The following is a 25530-nucleotide window of genomic DNA, read 5'->3' as shown; positions in this document are numbered from 1 at the left end:
TCTTTTGACCTCTGTGTGTCTGGCATTCACAAGATGATGTTCATGCATCATCTACTCTTCTCCTTGGACCCTGAATGAACTCTGTAACAGAGCATGTAGATGTGATGTGTAATGACATTTTGTTTGTGATTTAACAAACAAAGCTTGCTTGGAGATCAGAGTGAAGAGCTAAACCATTAGTTAGCCAGGCAGTGGTGACACATCCTGTTAATCCCAGCACTCAGGAGACAGAGGCATATGGATCTTTGTGAGTTCAAGGCTACCCTTGGCTACACATGATTGAATCTGCCTAAAAGAGAAGCAGAGCAGCCAACTACTGGAGAGTTCTTACCTCTACCAATGCTCAGACTAAGGGGATGATTCTGTCTCTAAAAATCCTCTATAAAACCTCCAACTGCATCTGAGACTGAATCCTCAGACTGCTACAGTCTCTACAAAACCTCAGAATGCATCCGTCTCTATGAATCCTCAGACTGCTTGATGTCTCTATGAAACCTCAGACTGAATCCTTAGGGCTGCATCTGAGCTCCTCCTGCCTTATATTCTTCTCTCTACCTAGCCATATCATTCCTGTCTCAATCTCCCTAGTACTGGGATTAAAGGCATGTGGTCCCAAGTGCTGAGATCACCTTTGTGTAAGATCTCTTTGAAACAGATTCTGTCTTGTGTAGCTCAGGGTGGCCTTGAACTGACAGAAATCTGTCTGCCTCTTTATCCCAAGTGCTGGGATTAAAGGTATGTACCACCAGTGCCTGGTCTCTATCACTAACTAGTGGCTTAGCTCTGCACTCTGATCTTCAGACAAGCTCAATTTATTAGATTATAAACAAAATAGCACTACAGTGATGTGGCTGCATCTTTCATGCACTAGGAACACAATCAAATGAAAGCTTTATTGCTAACCTTTCTGTTGGCAAGCTGAGATTTGTTTCCTGTGATTTTTATCACATAGAACAGCAGGGCATTGAATTTTGTCTTTGTGAGGTTAGAAAGTCACCAGATTTCTCTCAGAAATCAGAAGTGTAAATTACCTCGAGATAACTATTGTAGTGCAATTTCTAATTGGTCTTAATAACAAAAACCTTGAATCAGATATTAGGGGGTGAAAGATGAAAGATCAGAGAAGCAGAGCAGCCAGACACAATTTCTCACCTCTGATGGAGGAAGGTCATTGGTTAATTAATAAGGAAACTGCTTGGCCTGATAGGTTAGAACATAGATGGGTGGAGTAAACAGAACAGAATGCTGGGAGGAAGAGGAAATGAGGCAGATGCCATGCCGCTCCTCTCCAGGGCAGATGCGATGGAGCAAGCCGCCAGGTCAGACATGCTGAATCTTTCCTGGTAAGACTGGTGCTACACAGATTACTAAATATGGGTTAGGCAAGATATGAGAATTAGCCATTAAGAGGCTAGAACTAATGGGCCAAGCAGTGTTTAAAAGAATACAGTTTCCATGTAATTATTTCGGGGCATAAGCTAGCCAGGCAGCCTGGAGCCGGGTGGCAGGAACGCAGCCCGCAGCTCCTACTACACACCTCTATGAAACCTTCAGAGTGAAGGGGTATCCTATCTCTACAACTCCTCAGACTGAATGCCTTGAGGACCTCTCTCCTTCTTTGCATTCTTGTCTCTGCCCAGTCATATCTCTTCCCTGTCTCTACCTCCCTAGTGCTGTATTTAAGGTGTGTAACTCCCAAGTACTGGGGTGAAAGGTGTGAACCACTGCTACCTGGCTCTGTTTCTCTTTGAGACTGGATTAACTGAGTATAGCCCAAGGTGGCCTTGAACTCAGAGCCTTCTGCCACTGCCTCCCCAGGGCTGGGATTAAAGGTGTGTGCTATCAGTTCCTGGCCTCTATGGATAACTAGTGGATTGCTCCACATTCTGGTCTTCAGGCAAGATTTATTTGTTGTAGTGCAAACAAAATATCACACAAACTATCTTAAGGAATAATTAAAATCGCAAAGTTAAGGCTTAAAGAGAGAAAGTGACTATTGTTAATCCTGTCAAATATAAAACTAATTGCATTTGTCTTTGAAAATATGCATTGTATGTTGGCCTATCTCAAAATATGTGAACAAAATTAAAAAACTAAAACAACCAATTTCCTTTACACCCCAATGCTTTTTCTCCAGTCTGCAGATTAATGAGATATTTCTATAAGTTTTTGTAGAAGATGAGTCAGAATTTTTCAATGTGGGCATTTCTTCCCTCTGAAGAGCCCAGTGCACCTATGGTTAACAACATGCTGGCACACTGCAGTAACGTTTTGGCATGTTGTTTCCTACTCTTATTTATATGCATTTTAAAGAAAAGGTTATAAGCATTAATGTATGTAGTTAAATACCTTTATTCCCCAAATTTTGAAATTATAAGACTTTTAATATTACATAATCAACATTGGTTTATGACTTTATTATTTATTGATTTAATCTAGCAACTTAGATATTTATAAAATCATTCATTATAAATGAAATCATGGTGTATATTTTCATGCATGTGACTTTCCCCATAGTTTTTAGAAAAGGTAGTGACTAGTTTTTGTTCTCATAATAACATGTTATTTTCTTGAACAGCCTAAGCAGTCAAGAATGATGTTGACATTATTTCTTTAAGAAAACTTTTTAAAATTGAAAATGAATTCTTCTCTCATAGAATACAACCTGACCACAGTTTCCACTCCATCCAGTCTTCCCAGTTCCCCCACTTCTCCACTCTCCTCCAGATCTACATTCCTTCGCTTTCTCTTGAGAAAAGAGCAGGTTTCTAAAAGAAAACAACTAAATACCACAAAACAAGATACAAGACAAGGCAAAGCCCTCAGGTTGAGCCTAGATTAGGTAACCCTTAAGGAAGAAAAAGAAATCTCAAAATCTGGCAAAGGAGTCAGAGATATATCCACTCCCACTGTCAGAAGTTCCCCCAAATGCCAAGCTAAAAGTCGTAACATAGATGTAGAGGGCCTGCTCTGTCGTTGTTTGTTTTCTGGCCAGTTAAGTTTGGTTCTACTCTAGGTCTCTGGGCTGTGCAGTCATCAGTTCCTGGTCATCCAGGCATTTCAGAGTATAGGCTCCCTCTCATGGGGGAGGCCTTAAACCAACAAGCTCTGGGCTACTGTTGCCCCAGTACATCTTGCCCACAGGACAGAAAAAGGTCAGGGGCTTTGTGACTGGGTTGGTGTCTAGGATTCTCTTTCCATATCCTGCAGAGTACCTTCCTACAACAAAGGGACTAGAATCTTTAATAAAACTTTTAATGAAATTTGTGTAGTGTTTCCTTTATAATTTTGAAAATGAGAACAATTGTGCCTTATTATTTATATTTTAACAAAGTTGTTGCTGGAACATTTTCCCTTATGTTTCTCACAAAATTTTTGAAGAACCATCTTATGTTTTAATTAAGGACAATGAAAACTTTATCTGGGAAAATGATAAGATCTTCAAGGCAGTCTATTATGCTATAACAAACCAGGCTTAGAAGCCATTACTCCTAAATCAGGGTATATAATGTGACAATATACAGTATGTTTGGTTTTCTGAGAATATGATATCATTTCTTAGAGATTTTTTTGGAATTGAGCTATGTACACTTTTATGAAGACATATTTACATACTAGAAATTCAAAAAATAGCTATTGATTTTTCAGAAAGTGAGTATAAATCTGAGCTATGTGAAAGGAGGTAGCTGATTTCTTTTGCTTGTGTGTACACTACTCTTGTGTTAGGTGGACAACAGCTAAGTGCTGATTAAAGTTTGAGTTTATATGCAGTGTTACAAAATTTAGCACTGGATGAGTTGAAACAAAATTTTCAGTGACTATTTAGAGAAAATAGTTTGGGATTCCAATTATTTTAGGGATAGTTGTTTTCGCTGTAGATGAAGATTCAATCAAAAGCACATTTTGAGACACATACTCTCTTGTTCAGCAAGTGATGCTTTAATACTGCCTCATTGACCAATGTTATTAAAATACAAAGAAAAAGGGATGCAGTAAGCACAGAAATCTATATGCTGAGAAATGTTCAATCATGTAACAATGACTAAAGCAGCAGGAACTTCCTTCTTGAAGACTGATCCATCCTTTAACACTAAAGGATGTTTTAATGTTAAAACATCCTTTTGAACTCACTAGTTATTTAAAGGCATATCTTTAGGTTAGTAATGGGGTTCACCATGTCATTTTCATATGCATATGCCACTATCCTTTGTTCTCATTCACTTCTCTTTCCAGTCTTTCCCTTCACCCCTTCTCTCTCCAGCTTGTATTTCTTTAGTTAATTCTAGTCCTGGGCTAGCTTCAAACTTGTTATGTAGCTTAGGCGAGCCTTGAAATCCTGCTTCTGTACTTCCTAAATTCTAAGAGTATAGGAAGTGACAACATACCCAAATGTGATTTTTATTAAAAATTTAGAAATACTAACACAATGAGCTCAAAAAAGGCATTTTACATATTTCACTTATTTTTTTTATTGAACTCTACATTTTTCTTTTTTTTTTAACATTTTTCTATTTCACTTATTTCACAGATAAAATAGATTAGCATGTATTGTTTAATAAATACTGTGAATTTATAACTTACAATGTAACCAAAAATTTCATTAGGTATTTGTTTTTCTTGAACACTAACAGATTTTTGGAAACATTTCAGTATGTCTTAGAGGCTATTCATTGTAGTACATATAAGCTAAGGCAATAGTAAACTATATGTAGTCATCCAATGGGTTTTTCTCGACTTTGATAGAAAATAAATAGGAATTACAAATTACTGGTCATGCTGGCCTTAGGTTAAGAAGCTTATGCTTCTGGATGAGAAGTCATCCTGCCATCCTGGTACATTCTTTTGTTTCATCTAACAGATCTGTAATAGTTGCTTAAGACTGTACCTATAAGTCCTTTCTTTCTGTGATAAATTGTTTAGAAAATGCAACCTTCATAAAGTTATCATGCTTCCTATGTTCCTTTCAAAAAACACAATTAATGACATGTGTGTACTTTATCACAGGACATATAGGAAAATATGAGGGAAAGGCAGGAATAGTTTCTTGGTGATTTGAATTAAGTGGTATAAGGTATGTTGAGCAGGAATTCCCAGCAACCACTGTTTCTGTACATTTACTCTATTGGGATGTAGCCATTCATCACTTGGAACTAAGGAAATATCACTAACCCCCAAGGGCAGTACAAACTTTGTGGCTTTATAATGTCACCCCAAAAAGGACTTGTATTAACTTTCAAAGTAAAATAAAAAGTAGTTCAGGGTTAAATGACAGAAAATATCAGGGACACCAAATTTTGCAAAAGTCAATCATAAAAAAAGAAAATGATTTATAAACATTACTAAATCTATGGTTTTTCAGTATCGGGAACGTTTTGCTCCCTAGGGAAATTATATTAAAGGCATGAAATATGTCCTTCTCTGCCAAATTAAGAGCAGACGGTACTTGAAAATCAACTTGTTGGTGTGACAGAAAGGATTTCACATTAAATTTTAGTCTTTCTTTTTATCCAACCTGTGTGACATTTGTGACTGATTTTTCAGTGTTGGGGACCAATCTCAGGGCCATGTGCATGCAAGGCAAGCACTCTTGCTGGGTTAAATTCTCTGCCCTTTTGCCTATTTTATTATTATCCTCATCAAAATTCATCTGTCAGTATAATTTTTAGCTTCTTTTCGAAGCTTTATTTGTAAAAATAGTTAAAGCTTTTCTAGAAAGTCCTCCATAAATTATCCTATCTTGGCTTTGTCTGCTTTAAATGCTAGTTATTATCCACTCATTCCTGACCGATGTCTGTATATTTAGACCCTAAGGCAAACTGTTCTTTTTCAGTTGTTAAAAAAAAATCACTTCCAACATATTTTTAATGTCTGCATTTCTTAAAAGAAATGTTTTGAGAACATCATTCATGAACTCAGCAGCTGCATTACCACCACCCCTTCCTCCCCAACTCCTGCTGCAACCCACCTCTCCCTCCCAAATTCATGACCTCTTCTTTATTACTGTTGTATGTATATGCATGATACACATGTGGGTATATGTGCATGTGTATGTGTGCTGATTACTTGGAATGGGCAAATCATGGGAGGGCTCATTCCTGGAGAACACTGCTTCCTCCTCTCTCCGCAGCCCTTAATCCCCTCTAACTCTCATCTAGAAGTGGAGCCTTGAGGAATTTTCCAGTTCACTCAGACAGGTCAGTTAGTGTTGCCATATTGTTGTGATTTCATGAGTGTATTTTCCTGGTCTTGTCTAGGAGATATTATCTAGCGTCAGGTGTGTCCTGGGCTCTGGCTCTTAAATTCTTACTCTTAGAATCTATTGACTGACTGGAGTTCTTCATCTAGGATTGAGGTCTTCTTAAATTTCCCCTATCTCCATTGGCATGGCAACTGATGTTGCCATTGTACAGGTCTTGGTTATGCAACCATACTGCTGATATTTTATGGGAGTAGTTTCCTTGCCATGGAGAGAAGACTCTGTCTAGCAATCAGTGTCCTGGTCCTCTGGCTCTTAAATCTAGAAATGATCTACTTTCTAATTTTTCTATAAAATAACCTGTGGGTAGACGGAAGAGGCAGACCCCCGGCCCCTGCAGATAGAAGCAGCGGATGGGGGATAGTCCAGGCATAAAATAGTGAAGCCCACACTGAGAGAGATCACCCCACTACAATTAAATCAAGTAGGTTTTTTAGGGCCTGGCCTGCTAGTAGGAGGCCTTTTATTGGTGAGGTCCATGGGCGAACGGGGAGCCTGTTCCTGTCCCTGAAGACCCTCCTGAGTGGGGAGAGTGGTCTAGGCCTGTGGCGGGACACAGGAAATGGAGCAGGAGCATTCCCCGACCCCCTTCAGCCCCAGCTTAGCATGCGAAGGCTGATACCCTCTGCTGGGGCTGCTCCTCCTCTGCTGTGACCTCTCTCTTCCTGGCATATCCCAGCATGTGCCCAGGGCTCTCCTTCACTCCCCTCCCTTCTGTGGGGCCGAAGGATCACCCAGTATAGCCTGTTTGGGCACTGGGTCGGGAGCTCGGAGGCAAGAATTCACCCAACAATCTGAAAAACAACATGAAAACAACAGAAAACAATGATCTTACAACACAAGGACTTGAACACCCTAACACATAAGAAGTGGAAAAAATTGACTTTATGACAGCAATAGAGTCCCTTAAACAACATGTAAAAAACACCCTTATAGAAATGGATGAGAAGTATAACAAAAAGTTTGATGAAATGAATAAATACGTAAATGATACCCTGGGAAACCAAGAAAAAACGATCAAACAGGTAATAGAAACAGTTCGAGAATTGAAAACGGAAATCGAAGCAAGGAAGAAAACACAAAATGAAGACCAGCTGGATGTGGAAAATCTAGGTCAATGAGCAGAGACTACAGAAACAAGCATAATCAATAGACTACAAGAGATAGAAGAAAGAATCTCAGATTCTGAAGACAACATAGAGAACTGATCAAAGAAAACAGCAAAGCCAACAAATTCTCATCACAAAACATTCAGGAAATATGGGACACAATAAAAAAGACCAAACCTAAGAATAATAGGGATAGAAGAAGGAGAAGAGTCACAACTCCAAGGCCCAGAAAATATTTTTAACAAAATTATAGAAGAAAACTTTCCCAACATAAAGAAAGATATTCCTTTGAATATTCAAGAAGCATACAGAACACCAAACAGACTGGATCAAAAAAAAAAAAAAACCATCCCCTTGCCATATTATAATCAAAACACAAAATATACAGATTAAAGAAAGAATATTACGAGCTGCAAAGGAAAAAGGGCAAGCTACTTATAAAGGTAAACCAATCAGACTTACACCTGACTTCTCTATGGAAACCATGAAAGCCAGAAGGTCCTGGATAGAGTTACTGCAGAAACTAAGAGACCATGAATGCAAACCCAAACTACTATACCCAGCCAAGCTATCATTCACTATCAATGGAGAAAACAAGACATTCCAGGATAAGAACAAATTTAAACAATACGTACCTACAAATCCAGCCCTACAGAAAGTAATAGAAGGAAAATCACAACACAAGGAATCCAACATAGACAACACTGCCTACAATAACTCAGGCATCTAGCGACCCTTCACCAGCACCACTCAAAGAAGGGAGACACACAAACTCTACTACCAAAAACAATAGGAATAACTGGAGTAAACAACCAATGGTCATTAATATCACTTAATATTAATGGTCTCAATTCGCCTATAAAAAGGCACAGACTAAAAGATTGGATACGAAAACATGATCCAACATTCTGCTATTTGCAAGAAACACATCTCATCCACAAAGACAGGCATCTACTCAGAGTAAAGGTTTGGGAAAAGGTTTTTCAAGCAAATGGTCCTAAGAAAAAAGCAGGTGTGGCCATACTAATTTCTAACAAAACGGACTTCAAACTAAAATCATTCAGAAGAGATCGAGATGGACACTTTATACTCATAACAGGAACAGTTCATCAGGATGAAATCTCAATCCTGAATATCTACGCCCCTAATATAAAAGCACCCACTTATGTAAAAGAAATATTACTAGAACTCAAGGCAGACATCAAACCACACACACTAGTAGTCCTCACCAATGGACAGGTCAATCAGACAGAAACCTAATAGAGAATTAAGAGAATTGTTTGAGGTAATGAGGCAAATGGACTTAACCAACATCTATAGAACACTCCACCCAAATAGGAAAGAATACACCTTCTTCTCTGCAGCTCATGGAACCTTCTCAAAAATTGACCACATACTCGGAAACAAAGGAAACCTCCACAGATACAAAAAAATATCAGTGTCCACCTGCGTCTTATCAGATCACCACGGATTAAAGTTAGAAGGCAGCAACAATGCTACCCCAAGAAAGCCGACAAACTCATGGAAACTGAACAGTCAACTACTGAACCACACCTGGGTCAAGGAAGAAATTCAGAAAGAAATTAAAGTCTTCCTTGAATTTAATGAAAATAGACAACATACTCAAACCTACGGGACACAATGAAAGCAGTGCTCAGAGGAAAGTTCATAGCACTAAGTGCCCACTTAAAGAAAACTGAGAAAGCATACACTGGGGACTTAACAGCACACCTGAAAACTCTAGAAAAAAAAGAAGCAGACACATCCAGGAGGAGTAGAAGACTGGAAATAATCAAACTGAGGGTGGAAATCAACAAAATAGAAACACAGAAAACAATCCAAAGAATCAATGAAACAAAAAGTTGGTTCTTGGAGAAAATCAACAAGATCAACAAACCCCTAACCAAACTAATTAAACGACAGAGAGAGAAAACACAAATAAATAAGATCAGAAATGAAAAGGGGGAGATAACCACAGACACAGAGGAAATTCAGAGAATCATTAGGTCTTACTACAAAAGCCTGTATGCCACAAAACTGGAAAATGCAAAAGAAATGGACATTATTTTTTGGATAAGTACCATATACCAACTAAACCAAGAACAGGTGAACGATCTAAATAGACCTGTTAGTTGTGAAGAATTAAAAATGGTTATCAAAATCTCCCTTCCAATAAAAGCCCAGGACCAGATGGTTTCAATGCAGAATTCTATCAGACCTTCCAAGAAGAGCTAATACCTATACTTCTTAATGTATTTCACAATATAGAAACAGAAGAGTCATTGCCAAATTCCTTTTATGAAGCTACAGTTACCCTGATACCAAAACCACACAAAGACCCAACCAAGAAAGAGAATTACAGGCCTATCTCACTCATGAACATCGATGCAAAAATTCTCAATAAAATACTGGCATACCGAGTCCAAGAACACATCAGAAAAATTATCCATTATGATCAAGTAGGCTTCATCCCAGAGATGCAGGGCTGGTTCAACATATGCAAATCTATCAACTTAATCTATCATATAAATAAACTGAAAGAAAAAAAATGTATGATCATTTCATTAGATGCTGAAAAAGCATTTGACAAAATTCAACACCCCTTTATGATGAAGGTCTTGGAAAGATTAGGGATAAAAGGATCATACCTAAATATAATAAAAGCTATTTACAGCAAGCCGACAGCTAACATTAAATTAAGTGGATAAAAACTCAAAGCCATCCCACTAAAATCAGGAACACGACAAGGATATCCACTCTCTCCATACCTCTTCAATATGGTGCTTGAAGTTCTAGCAATAGCGATAAGACAACATAAGGGGATCAGGGGATTCATATTGGAAAGGAAGAAGTTAAGCTTTTGTTATTTGCAGATGATATGATAGTATACATAAGCGATCCCAAAAACTCTACCAAAGAACTCCTACAGCTGATAAACACCTTTGGGAATGTGGCAAGATACAAGATCAACTCCAAAAAATCAGTTGTCTTCCTATACACTAAGGATAAGGAAGCAGAGAGGGAAATCAGAGAAACATCACCTTTCACGATAGCCACAAATAGCATAAAATATCTTGGGGTAACTCTGACCAAGGAAGTGAAAGATCTATTTAACAAGAACTTTAAGTCTTTGAAGAAAGAAATTGATAAGGACACCAGAAAATGGAAGGATCTCCCTTGTTCTTGGATTGGGAGGATCAGCAATGTAAAATGGCAATTCTACCAAAAGCAATCTATAGATTCAATGCAATCCCCATCAAAATCCCATCAAAATTCTTCACAGATCTGGAGAAGACAATAATCAACTTTATATGGAAAAACAAAAAACCCAAGATAGCCAAAACAATCTTATACAAAAAAGGATTGTCTGGAGGCATTACCATCCCTGACTTCAAACTCTATTACAGAGCTACAGTATTGAAAACAGCTTGGTATTGGCATAGAAACAGAGAAGTTGACCAATGGAATCGAATAGAAGACCCTGGCTTTAACCCACAAACCTATGAACACCTGATTTTTGATAAAGGAGCTGAAAGTATACAGTGGAAAAAAGAGAGCATCTTCAACAAATGGTGCTGGCAAAACTGGATGTCAATCTGTAGAAGAATGAAAATAGATCCATATCTATCACCATGCTCAAAACTCAAGTCCAAATGGATTAAAGACCTCAATATCAGTCTGAACACACTAAACCTGATAGAAGAGAAAGTGGGAAGTACTCTACAACACATAGGCACAGGAGAACACTTCCTATGTATAACCCCAGCAGCACAGACATTAAGGGCATCATTGAATAAATGGGACCTCCTGAGACTGAGAAGCTTCTGTAAAGCAAAGGACACTGTCACTAAGACAAAAAGGCAACTCACTGACTGGGAGAAGATCTTCACCAACCCCGCAACTGACAAAGGTCTGATCTCCAAAATATTTAAAGAACTCAAGAAACTAGACCATAAAGGGCTTATCAACCCAATTAAAAATGGGGCACTGAGCTGAACAGAGAATTCTCAACAGAAGTTCGAATGGCCAAAAGACATTTAAGGTCATGCTCAACTTCCTTAGCGATCAGGGAAATGCAAATCAAGACAACTTTAAGATATCATCTTACACCTGTCAGAATGGCAAAAATAAAAAACACCAATGATAACCTTTGCTGGAGAAGTTGTGGAGAAAGGGGTACACTCATCCATTGCTGGTGGGAATGCAAACTTGTGCAACCACTTTGGAAAACAGTGTGGTGGTTTCTCAGGAATTTTGGGATCAACCTACCCCTGGACCCAGCAATACCACTCTTGGGAATATACCCAAGAAATGCCCTATCATACAACAAAAGTATTTGCTCAATTATGTTCATAGCAGCATTGTTTGTAATAGCCAGAACCTGGAAACAACCTAGATGCCCTTCAATGGAAGAATGGATGAAGAAAGTATGGAATATATACATATTAGAGTACTACTCAGCAGTAAAAAACAATGACTTCCTGAATTGTGCATGCAAGTGGACGAAACTAGAAAACACTATCCTGAGTGAGGTGAGTCAGACCCAAAAAGAGGAACATGGGATGTACTCACTCATATTTGGTTTCTAGCCATAAATAAAGGACATTGAGCCTATAATTCGTGATCCTAGAGAAGCTAAATAAGAAGGTGAACCCAAAGAAAAACCTATAGGCATCCTCCTGAATATTAACCTTCATCAGACGATGAAAGGAGACAGAGACAGAGACCCACATTGGATCACCAGAGTGAAATCTCAAGGTCCAAATCAGGAGCAGAAGGAGAGAGAACACGAACAAGGAACTCAGGACCACGAGGGGTGCACCCACACACTGAGACAATGTCGATGTTCTATCGGGAACTCACCAAGACAGCTGGCCTGGGTCTGAAAAAGCATGGTATAAAACCGGACTAGCTGAACATAGCCGACAATGAGGACTACTGAGAACTCAAGAACAATGGCAATGGGTTTTTGATCCTACTGCACGTACTGGCTTTGTGGAAGCCTAGGCAGTTTGGATGCTCACCTTACTAGACCTGGATGGAGGTGGGTGGACTTCCCACAGGGCAGGGAACCCTGATTGCTCTTAGGGCTGACGAGGGGAGGGGTACTTCATTGGGGGATGGGGAGGGAAGTGGGAGGCGGTGGCGGGAAGGAGGCAGAAATCTAAAATAAATAAATAAATAATTAATTAATGAAAAAAATAAAATAATCTGTGTTTGAAGTTAAAACTTATATTCCAGAATGATGTAATTCCTGTGATATACAAGACAGTGCATATTAGAAGAAAACACAGTCTTTAAGGCAAACTGTAGAAAAATACAAAAGACAGATTTGAGCTTCCTTGCTATCTACTGGTAACCAAGTTTTGATGCCAATTTAGATTTCAAAATAAAAGTCTCAACTCTGCAAATACCAAGGGAAGAGAAATAATGTGCAAAACAAAACAAAAACAAAAGAGATTTGTGTAGTAGGTAGGAGAAAGCTTCTTGTTGGTTCCCTGCCACCCAACTAGTTTAGACCCAAAATAATCACACAGAAACTGTATTAATTAAATCACTGTTTGACCCATTAGCTCTAGCTTCTTATTGGCTAACTCTTACATATAAATTTAACCCATTTCTATTAATCTGTATATTGCCATGTGGCTTTGGCTTACCAGCTAAAGTCCTGTCATCTGTCTCCAGCAGGGCTACATAGTGGCTCCCTTTCCACCTTCCTTCTCCCAGCATTCAGTCTAGTTTTCCCTGCCTACCTAAGTTTTGCCCTATCAACAGGCCAAGGCAGTTTTCCACATCATTTACCCTTTTCTGTTCAAATAAAAAAGAAAGGTTTTAACTTTAACATAGTAAAATTACATATAACAAAACAGGTATCAAACAAGATTACAGTTACAATATTTATATCTACTTTATCTTTTATCATAACTAAGGAAAGCTATAACTATAACTACAAATTCTTCAACTCCATCAAAGACTTCAGAAAGATATAATACTACCTAAGTAAACAGAAAGTACATTGTAAGCAACTTCCAAAACTCTAGAATTGACAGTGACACCTCACTGCCTGAACAGTTACCCAACGTTTTTGTACCATTGGGGCATCCGTTTTCAGCCTACTGGACCATAGTATTCAGCAGACTTTTCCACAAGGCAGGAAATTTCAAAGATAGTTCCACCTATATTTGCAGTTTGCCAGTCACTTTCCTCTGTGTCTTGCAGAACGTCTAGCAGACTCTTTCATGTAGCAGGAACCCTGAAGAATCGTCTCACTTTTAGGCAAGTTTAGCAGTCATTTCTCTGCAGGTCCTGCATGTCAACTTTATCAAGCAGTCCAGGCAGTTTCTTGCCCAAATGGCTAATCAACTCCATAAGGAGCCTCTTTGATGCCCATCTTCTTCTTGAAGTAGCAACTTGTACTGCCAGGAGCAGATGTGTCTCATTGTCATGAAAAGTCTTAAGTTTTAAAACATTTTAAATGCATATTCTGAAGGTCTCTGAAAGATTTGAAGAATACCTATTTAACTGAAATATAACTCTATTATGTCTAGAAAATCTAACATGACTACAGGTTTGACTGTTATAGATGATTATCTATTAACCTCTATTTCTTAATTATACATTACATTTTTTGATGAGCCGCACAAACACAATACCTTAATCAGGAGCAGAAATATACATATAACAAAATTGAACCCAAATTTGTATCAGCAAACCAAGATCCATACCAATGCAAATCTCTATAGCATATCCCCCTTTAAATGTAAACAAACATTTATAAACAATATTTAGGAATATAGGCATAGTTAAGAGAATTAAGTCCACCACATTGGCTGCTAATTTGTAGTAGGGAGGAAAGAGCCACTTGTTGGTCCCTGCCTCCTGGCTAGCTTAGACCCGAAATAATCACACAGATACCATACTAATTAAATCATTGCTTGTCCCATTAGCTCTAGCTTCTTATTGTCTAACTCTTACATCTGAATTTAACCCATTTCTATTAGTATGTATATTGCACATAGCTGTGGCTTACTGGCTAAAGTTCTGGTGTTTGTCTCCAGTGGGGCTATATGGCATCTCCCTCTCCACCTTCTTTCTTCCAGCACTCAGTTCAGTTTTTCCCACCTACCTAAGTTTTTCCCTATCAACAGGCCAAGGGAGTTTCTTTATTCATTAGCCAATAAAAGCAACACATAGACAGAAGGACCTCCCACATCAGACTTGCTCGAGGACCCACTTAATGCAAAAATAAAAACAGGCTAGAAGAAAATAAAGCAAAACCACAGCCACAGCTAGTTTGAGTCAAAGATTTACTCTGAGCATTAAGAAAAATGGGTGTGAAATCCTGAGGCCTGCACTGGAGAAGAGGCAACTGTGGTGGGTAAACTTCTCTGTGCATCTTCTCTAGATATGTGCATAGGAGACATGAAATAGTTCTGCTTTTTAGTATCTATATCTATATATGCTAAGAATTTGTGAGAGAAATAGACACTGAAAGATTTTGAGAAACTTGTTACCATGTTAAAAATAAATCTTATCTATGATTTTTGTAGATACAAAGGTGCCAAGGCTACATACTCATACTATATACATACTCATGACAGAGAACTAGTGGTTTTCTTCTATGCTTATCATTAGTGCTGCAGGATTATTTACATTAGTAGTGAAGACTGATCACAGTTTCTGTGGTTTATTCTGTAGCCCAGGATCCTGCTTGCCACACTGTTGCCCCTCTCAGGTCTATGGTCTGGATTTCCAGGTGATGCTGAGTTGGCATATATGTGACAAATGATTTGATATTTAAAGTAGAACTAAAGGGACATGAAAATTATTTATACTCACCCTCTATCTTTGTGGATATGTTTAAAATATTCACTTTCTTTTGATTTTTTTCCCATTGGAAGTTTCATGTTATACGTGGTATATTGATTCTAGCATTTCAGCCTTCTCTGGAACGTTATCAGCATAGTTTAATGACATGTCATGTTAACGTCTATGTACAAGTCATAGTACATTTTTTGTTTCAATGTATTTGTCATTGAAGGCTGACCTAATAGTAAAGGCCTGTAATCCTAACTTCTCTAGAGGCTGGGGCAGGGAAACTCATGAGTTCCATACTTATTTGGGATACAGTGAGTTCAAGGCTACTTTGAGCAACCTAGTAAGACTGTGTATCAAATTAAAAACATAAAAAGAACTAGGGATGTAGCTCAATGGTAGAGTGCTTGTACAGGAGATCAAAGCTTGAATCCTCAGTACTATGGTGTGTGTGTGTGTGTGTGTGTGTGTGTGTGTGTATACAATCATCATCTAAAGAATTTAAGACTGTAGATATGTTTATTTTTCTAGCTATCGCTAAGAAGTTTTAATATTTTATTTTTAGGTCAAAGACTGTTATGAAGACAGATAAAATAGACAGTAAAGTTAAAAGAATTGGGCCACATCTAGAAATTTACCAATTGTTCCAGAAAAGAAACAAACTTGTGTTTACTAAAAGAGTTATTAAATTGATCACCGTCACACAAGCATTTATCAGGGGATGGCTTGAACGTAAAAGACTTCAAAGAATAAGGACTAAGGTAAGAGATGCCTCACAGGCAAGCATCTTTGCCTTTGCTCATATAGATTCAATTATAGAATTTTGAATAGTCTGCTGGAAGTAGTTGTGTAATTTTTCAAACAAAATTCTATCTACACGTTTTTGATTAAGAAAATGAAATAAATAATTTTCACTGGGAGCAGTTTTCTCTCCTGAGAATTTGAACATGGAATAAAATACTAGGTTTATCTGTAGCTCGGCAGTTCTTTTTATTTTTAATTTTTGAGACAGGGTTTCTCTGTAGCTTTTGGTTCCTGTCCTGTAGACCAGGCTGGCCTCCAACTCACAGAGATCCGCCTTCCTCTGCCTCCCGAGTGCTGGGATTAAAGGCGTGCACCACCACCGCCCTGCTAGCTCGGCAGTTCTTAAACCAGAGCAAACTGTCATATTGTTTTTTTTTTTTTTATTTTTGCTATTTATTCTCGAGTTACAATAACTGGAAGCTTTATTTTTCCCAAGCCTCTGGGTATTCCTGCAGTATGAAATGTTTCCTTTTGAAAAGAACTGTATGCAACCATTCTCTCCCCTCAACATCCATCTTGGTAACTTTCAGAATCAGCAACCCCAATTTTCAGAATAAATCACAAGTATTCTTTTGGCTGCTCAAATCCAAGAAAACCCCAAATAGATGTTGGTAACACTGTGAGAACATAAGAAATGTCCTCATCTTGAGGGCAAAAGCTTGGAAGCTATGAAGAATAAAATGAATGACACGTGCGCACGTTTCGCAGAGTAGCCCTCAGGAAGGGTTTGCAGTTGTGCCCCTCAGCACCTGTGTGTAAGAACACAGCTCTCTGCTATGTGTAAGGATAAGTGTACCCATTATGTTATCATTATAAATGATGACGTATTTTACATATATCATTACATATCATTCTGATATTAAATCTAATGTCTTGTAAGAAATAAACTTTTTAAATTGTTTTTATTGGGCTATACATGTTTCTCTGCTCCCCTCCCTCCCCCTTCTCTTCTACCCACTTTCGTGCTCTCCATACTCCCAATTTACTCAGGAGATCTTGTCCTTTTTTCTTCCTATTTAGATCTATGTATGCCTCTCTTAGGGTTCTCTTTGTTGTTTAGGTTCTCTGGGGTTGTGGACTGTAGGCTGGTTTTTCTTTGCTTTATGTCTAAAAAGTCACATGTGAGTGAGTAGTTAAATTTGTCTTTCTGGACCTGGGTTACATCACTAGGTAAACTCTTATTATACTTAACCCATTACTGATTCTTTTAGGTAGCTGATGTGTCTGTTTTACAAGTGAAGAAATCCAAGCTCAGATATGTAAAATCAAGTGCTCAGAGTTGAGTGAAACAGCTGATGAACGCCTGTCTGGCACCAAAGACTGCTTATTCTACATCTCTTGTCACCTACTTGAAATACTCCGGGCAAGACTGTTTCTGAATCTAATCAAAGCCAAATCATAGACCTGTCTCTGTAGCTCAGACCCAGGTGTTACACTGCCTACTTGAACTTTCCATAGCTAGGTCACACTTCATATAGCCTGAAATGAACTCATTTTCTTACTTTCCCAAGTACTTTCTCCTTTGCACTGCCTATGCAGTACATCAACTGTGCAGGACACTGCTTAGAATTGACTGTGTTTTTGACATTTTTATTGCCATACCCAATTGCTATGCGTTTCACAAATTTTTACATTATCTTTTTCTGTGCTTCCTATCCCCCAGATTTTCTTTTAATCTGTTCTCACATGAATAAGTACAGTGGATTTCCAGCTGATTTCCTTGACTGTGAGCTTATTCTCATTTAATCCTCTGTAGTCTGTGCCATATGTTATAAATTCATCATTGTCCCTTAGTTCTCCTGGTCTTATGCTACCTTACACTGACTGGACATGAAGTGTGAACTTCCTGACAAGGACATATAATCTCCTGTCTCTGGCTTCTGTCCTGATTAGCACATGGTGCTCCTTTGCATATGCTTTAGAAATTAGTAAATTCCAAATTTTGATTGCACAGTTTTCTTATTGTTTTGATTATTTTTAATCTTATCCAGGAAAATTCTGTCTCCTGATTATTTTCATAAACTCCAAGTCATTCAGGCAACCGACCCTCCCATTCCATGGTCTACACAGTGCCGAGGCGCAACCATTTGCACTCTTCTGTTCAGTTCTCTACCTTATGATCTTCTATACTGTATACACAACTACCCATGGCTGTGCAATGCTTAATATTGTCAGGTTGACAGCATGTAGACTCACTATGGAAGCAAATCTCTGGGCATGCCAGTGAGGAATTGTCTAGATTGATGTAGGAAAAGCACCCTAAATTGAGGCTGTACATTTATAGGCTGAATCCTAGATGAATAGAAGGGGGAAAGTCAGCTGAGCAGCATTCATTTCTCTCTGCTTTATGAGTATAGACAGATTGTGACTAACTCTTTCTGGTACAATCGTATCTCCCTGCCATCATGGACTCTATCTCCTGAGACATAATGGTAATATGTAATGATGATACTAAATACTCTTCCTTCCATAGTTTTCTTTGGTTAGTTATTTGGTCATAGCCAAGAAAAAAATCAACTAATATAGACAGTGCAATGTTTACGACTTAGTTGAAAATATGAAGTTTTTATTTTTGTATTCATATCACCACATACTACCCTGACATATTATAAACAGTCTCTATAATTTCGACTATATGACTTATTATCCACTATTTTTCTTCTTCATTGTCTTTCCATGTGTTTAAATGTTTTTATTTGGGTTAGATTATAACCCCTGACATGTTTTCTACTATTTTATTTATTTACTTATTTTGGTTTTTTGATACAGGGTTTCTCTTTGTAGCTTTGGAGCCTGTCCTGGAACTAGCTCTTGTAGAACAAGCTGGCCTAGAACTCAGAGATCTGCCTGTCTCTGCCTCCTGAGTGCTGGTATTAAAGGTGTGTGCCACCACCGTCTGGTGTTTACTACTATTTTTTTTTTTTTGGTTTATCAAGACAGGGTTTCTCTGTAGCTTTGGTGCCTGTCCTGGAACTAGCTCTTGTAGACCAGGCTGGCCTCGAACTCACAGAGATCCGCCTGCCTCTGCCTCCCAAGTGCTGGGATTAAAGGTGTGCGCCACCACCGCCCGGCGTTTACTACTATTTTTAAATATAGAAGAGTGTTAAATCTATGGCCTTTTCCCAATAAGTAACTATGAAATGAATAAGTTAATTCAATAAAACATTACTTTTAGAAGTTTTCCATGGCATCCTAGTGATGCACAACTTCTGTGTGTGCAGCTTTGATGTCTTATATAATGTAATTATATTATTTCAAGCTTTCTGAAAGAATAGTAGTCATTCATTACCTCTGGAACAAAAATGGACTCAGAAAATTTAGCAATATTGAAATCAATATGAGGTTTAAAAGAAGAGACTTGTGTGGGGAATGTTGAATTTCTCTGTGGCAGTAGAATCTGATATAAAAACAACAGGAAGTACCTTTACAGGATCTGAGCCAATAAAAAGAAGATAGTGGACTTTCATTTAGTTATAAATTCTGTTATGGTCATTGATTTTTTGTTGTTGTTGTTGTTCTGTTGAAGGAGGGAGGGCCTGTTTTTCGTCCCAGCCACCTGGCTAGCTTAACCCCCTAAATAATCACACAGAAATTGTATTAATTAAATTACTGCCTGGCCCATCATATCTAGCCTTTTCTTGGCCAATGCTCATATCCTGATTTAACCCATGTCTACCAATCTGTGTAACACCACGAAGTTGTGGCTTACCTGGAAAGATTCTAACCAGCATCAGTCTCAGGCAGGAGCTTCACAGCATCTGCCACACTGCCCTTCTTCCCAGAATTCTGTTCTGTCTTCCCCACTTACCTGAGTTCCACCCTATCAACTAGGCCAAAACAGTTTCTTTAATAACCAATGAAAGAAATACAAATACAGAAGGACCTCCTACACCATTGTTCTGTGACTGGCATGGCATTTTGTGGATTAGATGACTGCTTTGTTGATATGGTTAAAGTTGATTTGCCTACTGACAAAATGTTAGAGGGACAGCCTGATAGTGTAGTAAATGATGCTTCTAGGATAATACTTACATGAAGGACTGCTGATGGTGGAATTTATGATAGAAATTCTGCTCTTGAGACTACTCAGCAAATCACTGGTAATTGACAGCATGGTAGCAATCCCTTTACTGGGAGACTTCCAAAGTCATTTGCTAGGCTTCCACCTCAGAACCCCACTTTTTTGCTATGGACAGTATCTACTACAGTGATTGTTCAGTTTTCACTATTGCTTTTGGAAATCCTCTCAGTTTCGGTATATTTGGAAGTTATGAAATAGTTTTCAATTATCTTATCAGTCATAAACCAAAAGATTGTGGAGATTGTGATATTTAACTACCAACATATTTTCTTTTACTCAGGAAGTTCTTTTCTTTTAGAAATTTGTTTGTTAGTACATGATTTTGGTATAACAATCCTAAAAATTTCAATGACACAAACAGGATAATTTTCTGAATATAATATATCTAAAATTTTACTTAATATCAATATTTTATTTATAATTTAAAGTAAGTAATTTTTGTCTTTTGGTAATGTTGATCAAACTTTTAGGTTTAGGTTAAGAAAGCACTTAAGATCTTAAAATTCAAATTTCAAAGTTACTGTACAATGTATTACCCATAGGTAAATGGTCTTTCATATTTTAGAGCATAGAAAAACCTTTGAAAGTTTGATAAAATAGTAATCACCTCTCATTGTCATATGTCAAAACCAAGAGCAACAACAAAGTCTGTTGTTCAGTCTATTCAAGGCTTTCACATTGACATTCTATAGAATAGCCAATATATATACTTGGCTCCTAGGTACCTGGAGAACTTTCATTTACTTAACAATATATCCTCTTTTAGCTAATGTTTTTAATTAAACTAAAATTATATCAATTCATATATATATATATATATATAAATGTAATAAATGTCACTAAATTTTGAATTCAATTCCCTGGTATATGATTTCATAGAGCACTCATACCAGTTGAAAATACAGATGACTTTGAAGAGTCTTTGGCATTGTGTGAATACTTAATTTAACAAGACCACCCACTTAACCCAAATGACTGTGTCTGGTGTAATGGCTGGGCAGTGCCAATATAGTGATATGTAGAGAGTTCTTTGTCAGATGGCTATGGAGGCATAGCAGCATAAGGAAAATCTATTTCATTGACCTTCAGTGAGATGTATCATTTACGAAGCTTGTAGAGTCTTGCGAAGTGGAATTGAGGAAGCTAAAGATATTAGGCATATTAAGAGTGCTCTTAAAAGTCATGTTTAAAACCATATTATTGAATCATATTATTAATCAAGACTTATCACATGTACTTGTATGTAATTTGTGATATTAAGTGGGCCAGTGGCAAGAGTGTTTAGACCGGAATAGGGGCTGTTCTGAATAGTGTATTGGAAAAGAGGGGGACAAAAGAGAGGAATCTGGTTTAGTAGACTTTTTCACTAGCCTGGTACATGGTGAGGATGGCTTGAGATGTAGAAACATGTCAGTATATAGGACTCACGGTTGACTGGATGAAGAAAGTTGAGGGAGTAGTCAGAAGCACAGAATTTTTGATATCTTCAAGTAAAAGAGTAGGGAAGGAATACAAGGAAGTAGAATATAGATTTCAGTAGTATCTTAGTTAGGTTTTCTGTTGGTGTGAAGAGACCATGATGACAGCAACTCTTATAAAGGAAAACATTGAATTGAAGTGTGGGAGCTTACAGTTCAGAGGTTCAATCGATTACCTTGGTAAGAAGCACTGTGATGTGTAGGCAGTCATGGTGCTAGCTACATCTTGATTGGAAGGCAACTGGAAGGACTGTGCCACTGGATGTTATCTTGAGCACAGGAATCTTCAAAGCCTACCTCACACAGTGACACACTTCCTCTAACAAAACCATACCTACTCCAACAAAGCCATACCACCCCCCCTAGTCCCCTGGGTTCCATATCTTGCTCTACAACTTGAGAATACTTCCACTTTAGCAGGGACTAGGCCCCATCTAGGGATCCTAGGTAGGACAACACCCCCTGTCTGCTAACACTCTTTAAAGCAAATCCAGGCTACACTCTTTTCCCTGGGCTCCAAACTTGGGCCCAGAGCCAGGTAGCCTTAGAGGAGGCCAGGTTGGTCCTAGGAACCCCATGTAAGACACCACCAAACACAGCCCACAAAACCCCTTTAACCATGCCCAACAATCCCAGACTGCAAGAGCATGCATGTACCCCCCCCCCCCCACGTACCCTGGCTCCATTACCTGGTCTACAACTTTGAAAGTAAACTTTCATATTACCAGAGGCCAGGCAAGATCTAGGGACCCCAGGTCCCCAAAAACCCAGGAAGAACATCCTACTGGACAAGAAGACATGTTAGTCACCAGAAATCTTGGACATTTAGAATAAAAGACCAGAGAGGAAAGAGAAACCAAGGAACAAAACATGCATTCAACAAAGACAAACACAGAAATCAACAACTAGATCTATAATTATTCCAAATCTAGATATATAAATGCAAGTGTCAAAACATAATAACAGAAAGGGTAATATGGCATCACCAGAGCCCAGCTATCCCACAGTTTAGATCTTCATAATCACTTTATGAAGATGATAGAGGTCCTGAAAGAGGATATGAAAAAATCCCTTAAAGAAATTGAGGAAAAGACAAGCAAAAAATTGGAAGGAATCAATAAATCCTTAAAAGAAAGTCGAGGAAAAGCAAAAGAAGGAAACTGCTCAATACCTGAAAATAGAAATAGAAGCAACAAGCATAGGGAATCCTAAACAAGGAAAATAGGGGTAAGCCAACCGGAACTACAGATGCAAGCATCATCAACAGAACACAAGAGATGGATGAGAGAATTTTAGATGTTGAAGACACAACAGAGGAAATGGATTCTTTAATCAAAAGAAATGTTAAATCTAAAATATTTCTAATAAAACGTTCTAGGAAATTTGGGACACTATATAAAGACCAAACATAAAAATAATGGGAATAGGATATGGGAACCAGTTCAAAAACAAAATCATAGAAGAAAAATTGCTCATCCTAAATAAGGACGTTCCTATAAAGGTACAAGAAGGCAATATAATCTTACAGCAGCAAAACCCAAAGGAGGGAAATACACACACACACAAACACACACACACACACACACACACACACACACACACACACACACTAATAACAGGCATTAATTTGCCAATAAAAAGACATATGCTACCAATTTGGATAAGAAACAGAATCTATTATTCTGCTGCATACAAAAAAAAAACACATCATAACATCAAAGATAGATATTACTTCAGTGTAAGGGGTTAGAAAGTGATTTTCTAATTAAATGTATCCAAGAAGCAAGCTGGTACAGCTATTCTAATATCTAACAAAATAGGCTTCCAAGCAAAATTAAAATTAATCAAAAGATACATAGAAGGACATTTCATATTTGTCAAAGAGAAAATCTACCAAGTCTCAATTCTGAACATCAATGCCTCAAATACAAAGGCATCTACATATAAAAGAAACATTACTAAAGCTTAAATTGCACATAGAATCCTACACAATAATAGTGGAAGACTTCAACACCCCACTCTCACCAATGGATAGGTCATCTGGACAGAAACTAAACAGAGAAATAATGGAACTAACGTGTTATGATTCAAATGTGATGTGGGATGTCCTTCTGTATATATGTTATTTTTACTGGCTAATTGAATAAAGCTGTTTTGGCCAATAAAAACAACATGTATAAGAATTAGTTATTTTCAAAAGTAAAGTTGTTAGCCTGACTTGAGTAGACCAAGCAAGAAAGGAAGTTGGAACTGATATCAGAGAGGAGTGAACTTCAGCACGAGTATTTGGACTGCACTGTACACATGACAGAATGGACTGGAGAACTTAATGAATTTTGATGGAGACTGCTCATTTGTTCCTGTTTGCCCAGACCCAAATAATCACACAGAAACTATAATAATTACAGCACTGCTTGGTACATAGCTTAGGCTTCTTATTGGCTAGCTCTTATATCTTAAAATAACCAATTTCTATTATCCTGTGTATTGTCACAAGTTGTAGCTTACTGGATAATATACTGGTTACTATCTCCTTTGTCAGCTACATAGCATCTCCTTGACTCTGCTTACCCGCCCCACCCCCATCTTTTTTCGCATTTCCTGCCTGGTGTTACTCTATTAAGTCATTGGCTGAAACAGCTTCTTTATTATTATTCTTTCTTTCTTTCTTTTTTCAAGACAGGGTTTCTCTGTAGCTTTGGAGTCTGTCCTGGAACTAGCTCTTGTAGACCAGGCTGGCCTCGAACTCACAGAGATCCGCCTATCTCTGCCTTCTGAGTGCTGGGATTAAAGGCATGCACTACCACAGCCAGGCTGAAACAGCTTCTTTATTAACCAGTGGTAATCACAAATGGGCCTAACAGATAGCTACACAATATTTCATCCAAACACAAAAGAATAAACCTTCTTCTCAACACTCCATAGAACTTTCTCCAAAACTGATCATATACTCTTGAGCAGAAAGCAAGTATAAAAAGATACAAAAAAACCTGAAACAACCCCTTCTATCTTATTAAACTACAGTGAATTAAAGCTGGGTTTCAACAGCAACAACAGAAAGTCTATAAACTCATGAAAACTGAACAACTCACTATTGAGTTACCACTGAGTCAAGAAGAAATAAATTATAGACTTCCTAGATTTCAATGGAAATGAATGCACAACATACCTAAAATTATGGGACATAGTGAAATCAGTGCTAATAAGAAAGTTCATGGCACTAAGTACATTCATGAAGAATTTGGAGAGATTTCATACTGGCTACCTAACAACATATCTGAAAGCTCTAGAAGAGAAGAAAACAGACACATCTAAGAGGAGTATATGGCAGGAAACAATCAAAGTAAGGACTGAGATCAAAAAGAAAGAAAGAAAGAAAGAAAGAAAGAAAGAAAGAAAGAAAGAAAGAAAGAAAGAAAAAAAGAAGGGAGGGAGGGAGAAAGGGAAGGAAGAAAGGAAGAAAGAAAACAGTCTATAGAATCAATGAAACAAAAAGTTGTTTCTTTGAGAAAATTAACAAAATAGATAACTGAAAGGCAAAGGGAGAGAGAGAATATTCAAATCAACAAAATCAGAAACTAATGGCGGGGGTCATAGCAACGAACTCTAAGGAAATCCAGAGAATCATTAGGTTACATTTCATAAACCTGTACTCCACAAAATTGGAAAATCTAAAAGAAATGAACAACTTTCTTGATAGATACCTCTTACCAAAGTTAAATCAACATGAGATAAACAGTTGAAGTTGACCTATACCTGCTAACGGAATAGAAGCAGTAATTAAAAGTTTCCCAACCAAAAAAGCCAGTGCCAGATGATTTTAACGCAGGATTCTATCAGACTTTCAGAAAAGTGCCAATCCTATTACTCTCCAAAGCATTTCACAAACTAGAAACAGTAGGAACATTGTCAAATTCTTCCTATGAGGCTATACTCACTCTCATACTCAAACTACACAAAGACTCAACAAAGAAAGAGAATTGCAAA

General features: G+C 37.8%; 1 protein-coding gene across 1 annotated transcript in view; it reads left to right on the top strand.

Annotated features, from left to right (window-relative positions):
• Iqcm (IQ motif containing M) overlaps positions 1 to 25530 on the top strand; it is a 425687-nt gene that overhangs the window by 159236 nt on the left and 240921 nt on the right. Inside the window, exon 8 of the mRNA XM_057753761.1 lies at positions 15746 to 15941. Coding sequence (XP_057609744.1) covers positions 15746 to 15941 — 196 coding nt within the window. The remainder of the gene's footprint in view (positions 1 to 15745; positions 15942 to 25530) is intronic.

The sequence above is a fragment of the Chionomys nivalis genome, chromosome 21 (genome assembly GCF_950005125.1).
Source record: "Chionomys nivalis chromosome 21, mChiNiv1.1, whole genome shotgun sequence".
NCBI lineage: Eukaryota > Metazoa > Chordata > Mammalia > Rodentia > Cricetidae > Chionomys > Chionomys nivalis.
This window is presented reverse-complemented; position numbering and strand designations above follow the sequence as displayed.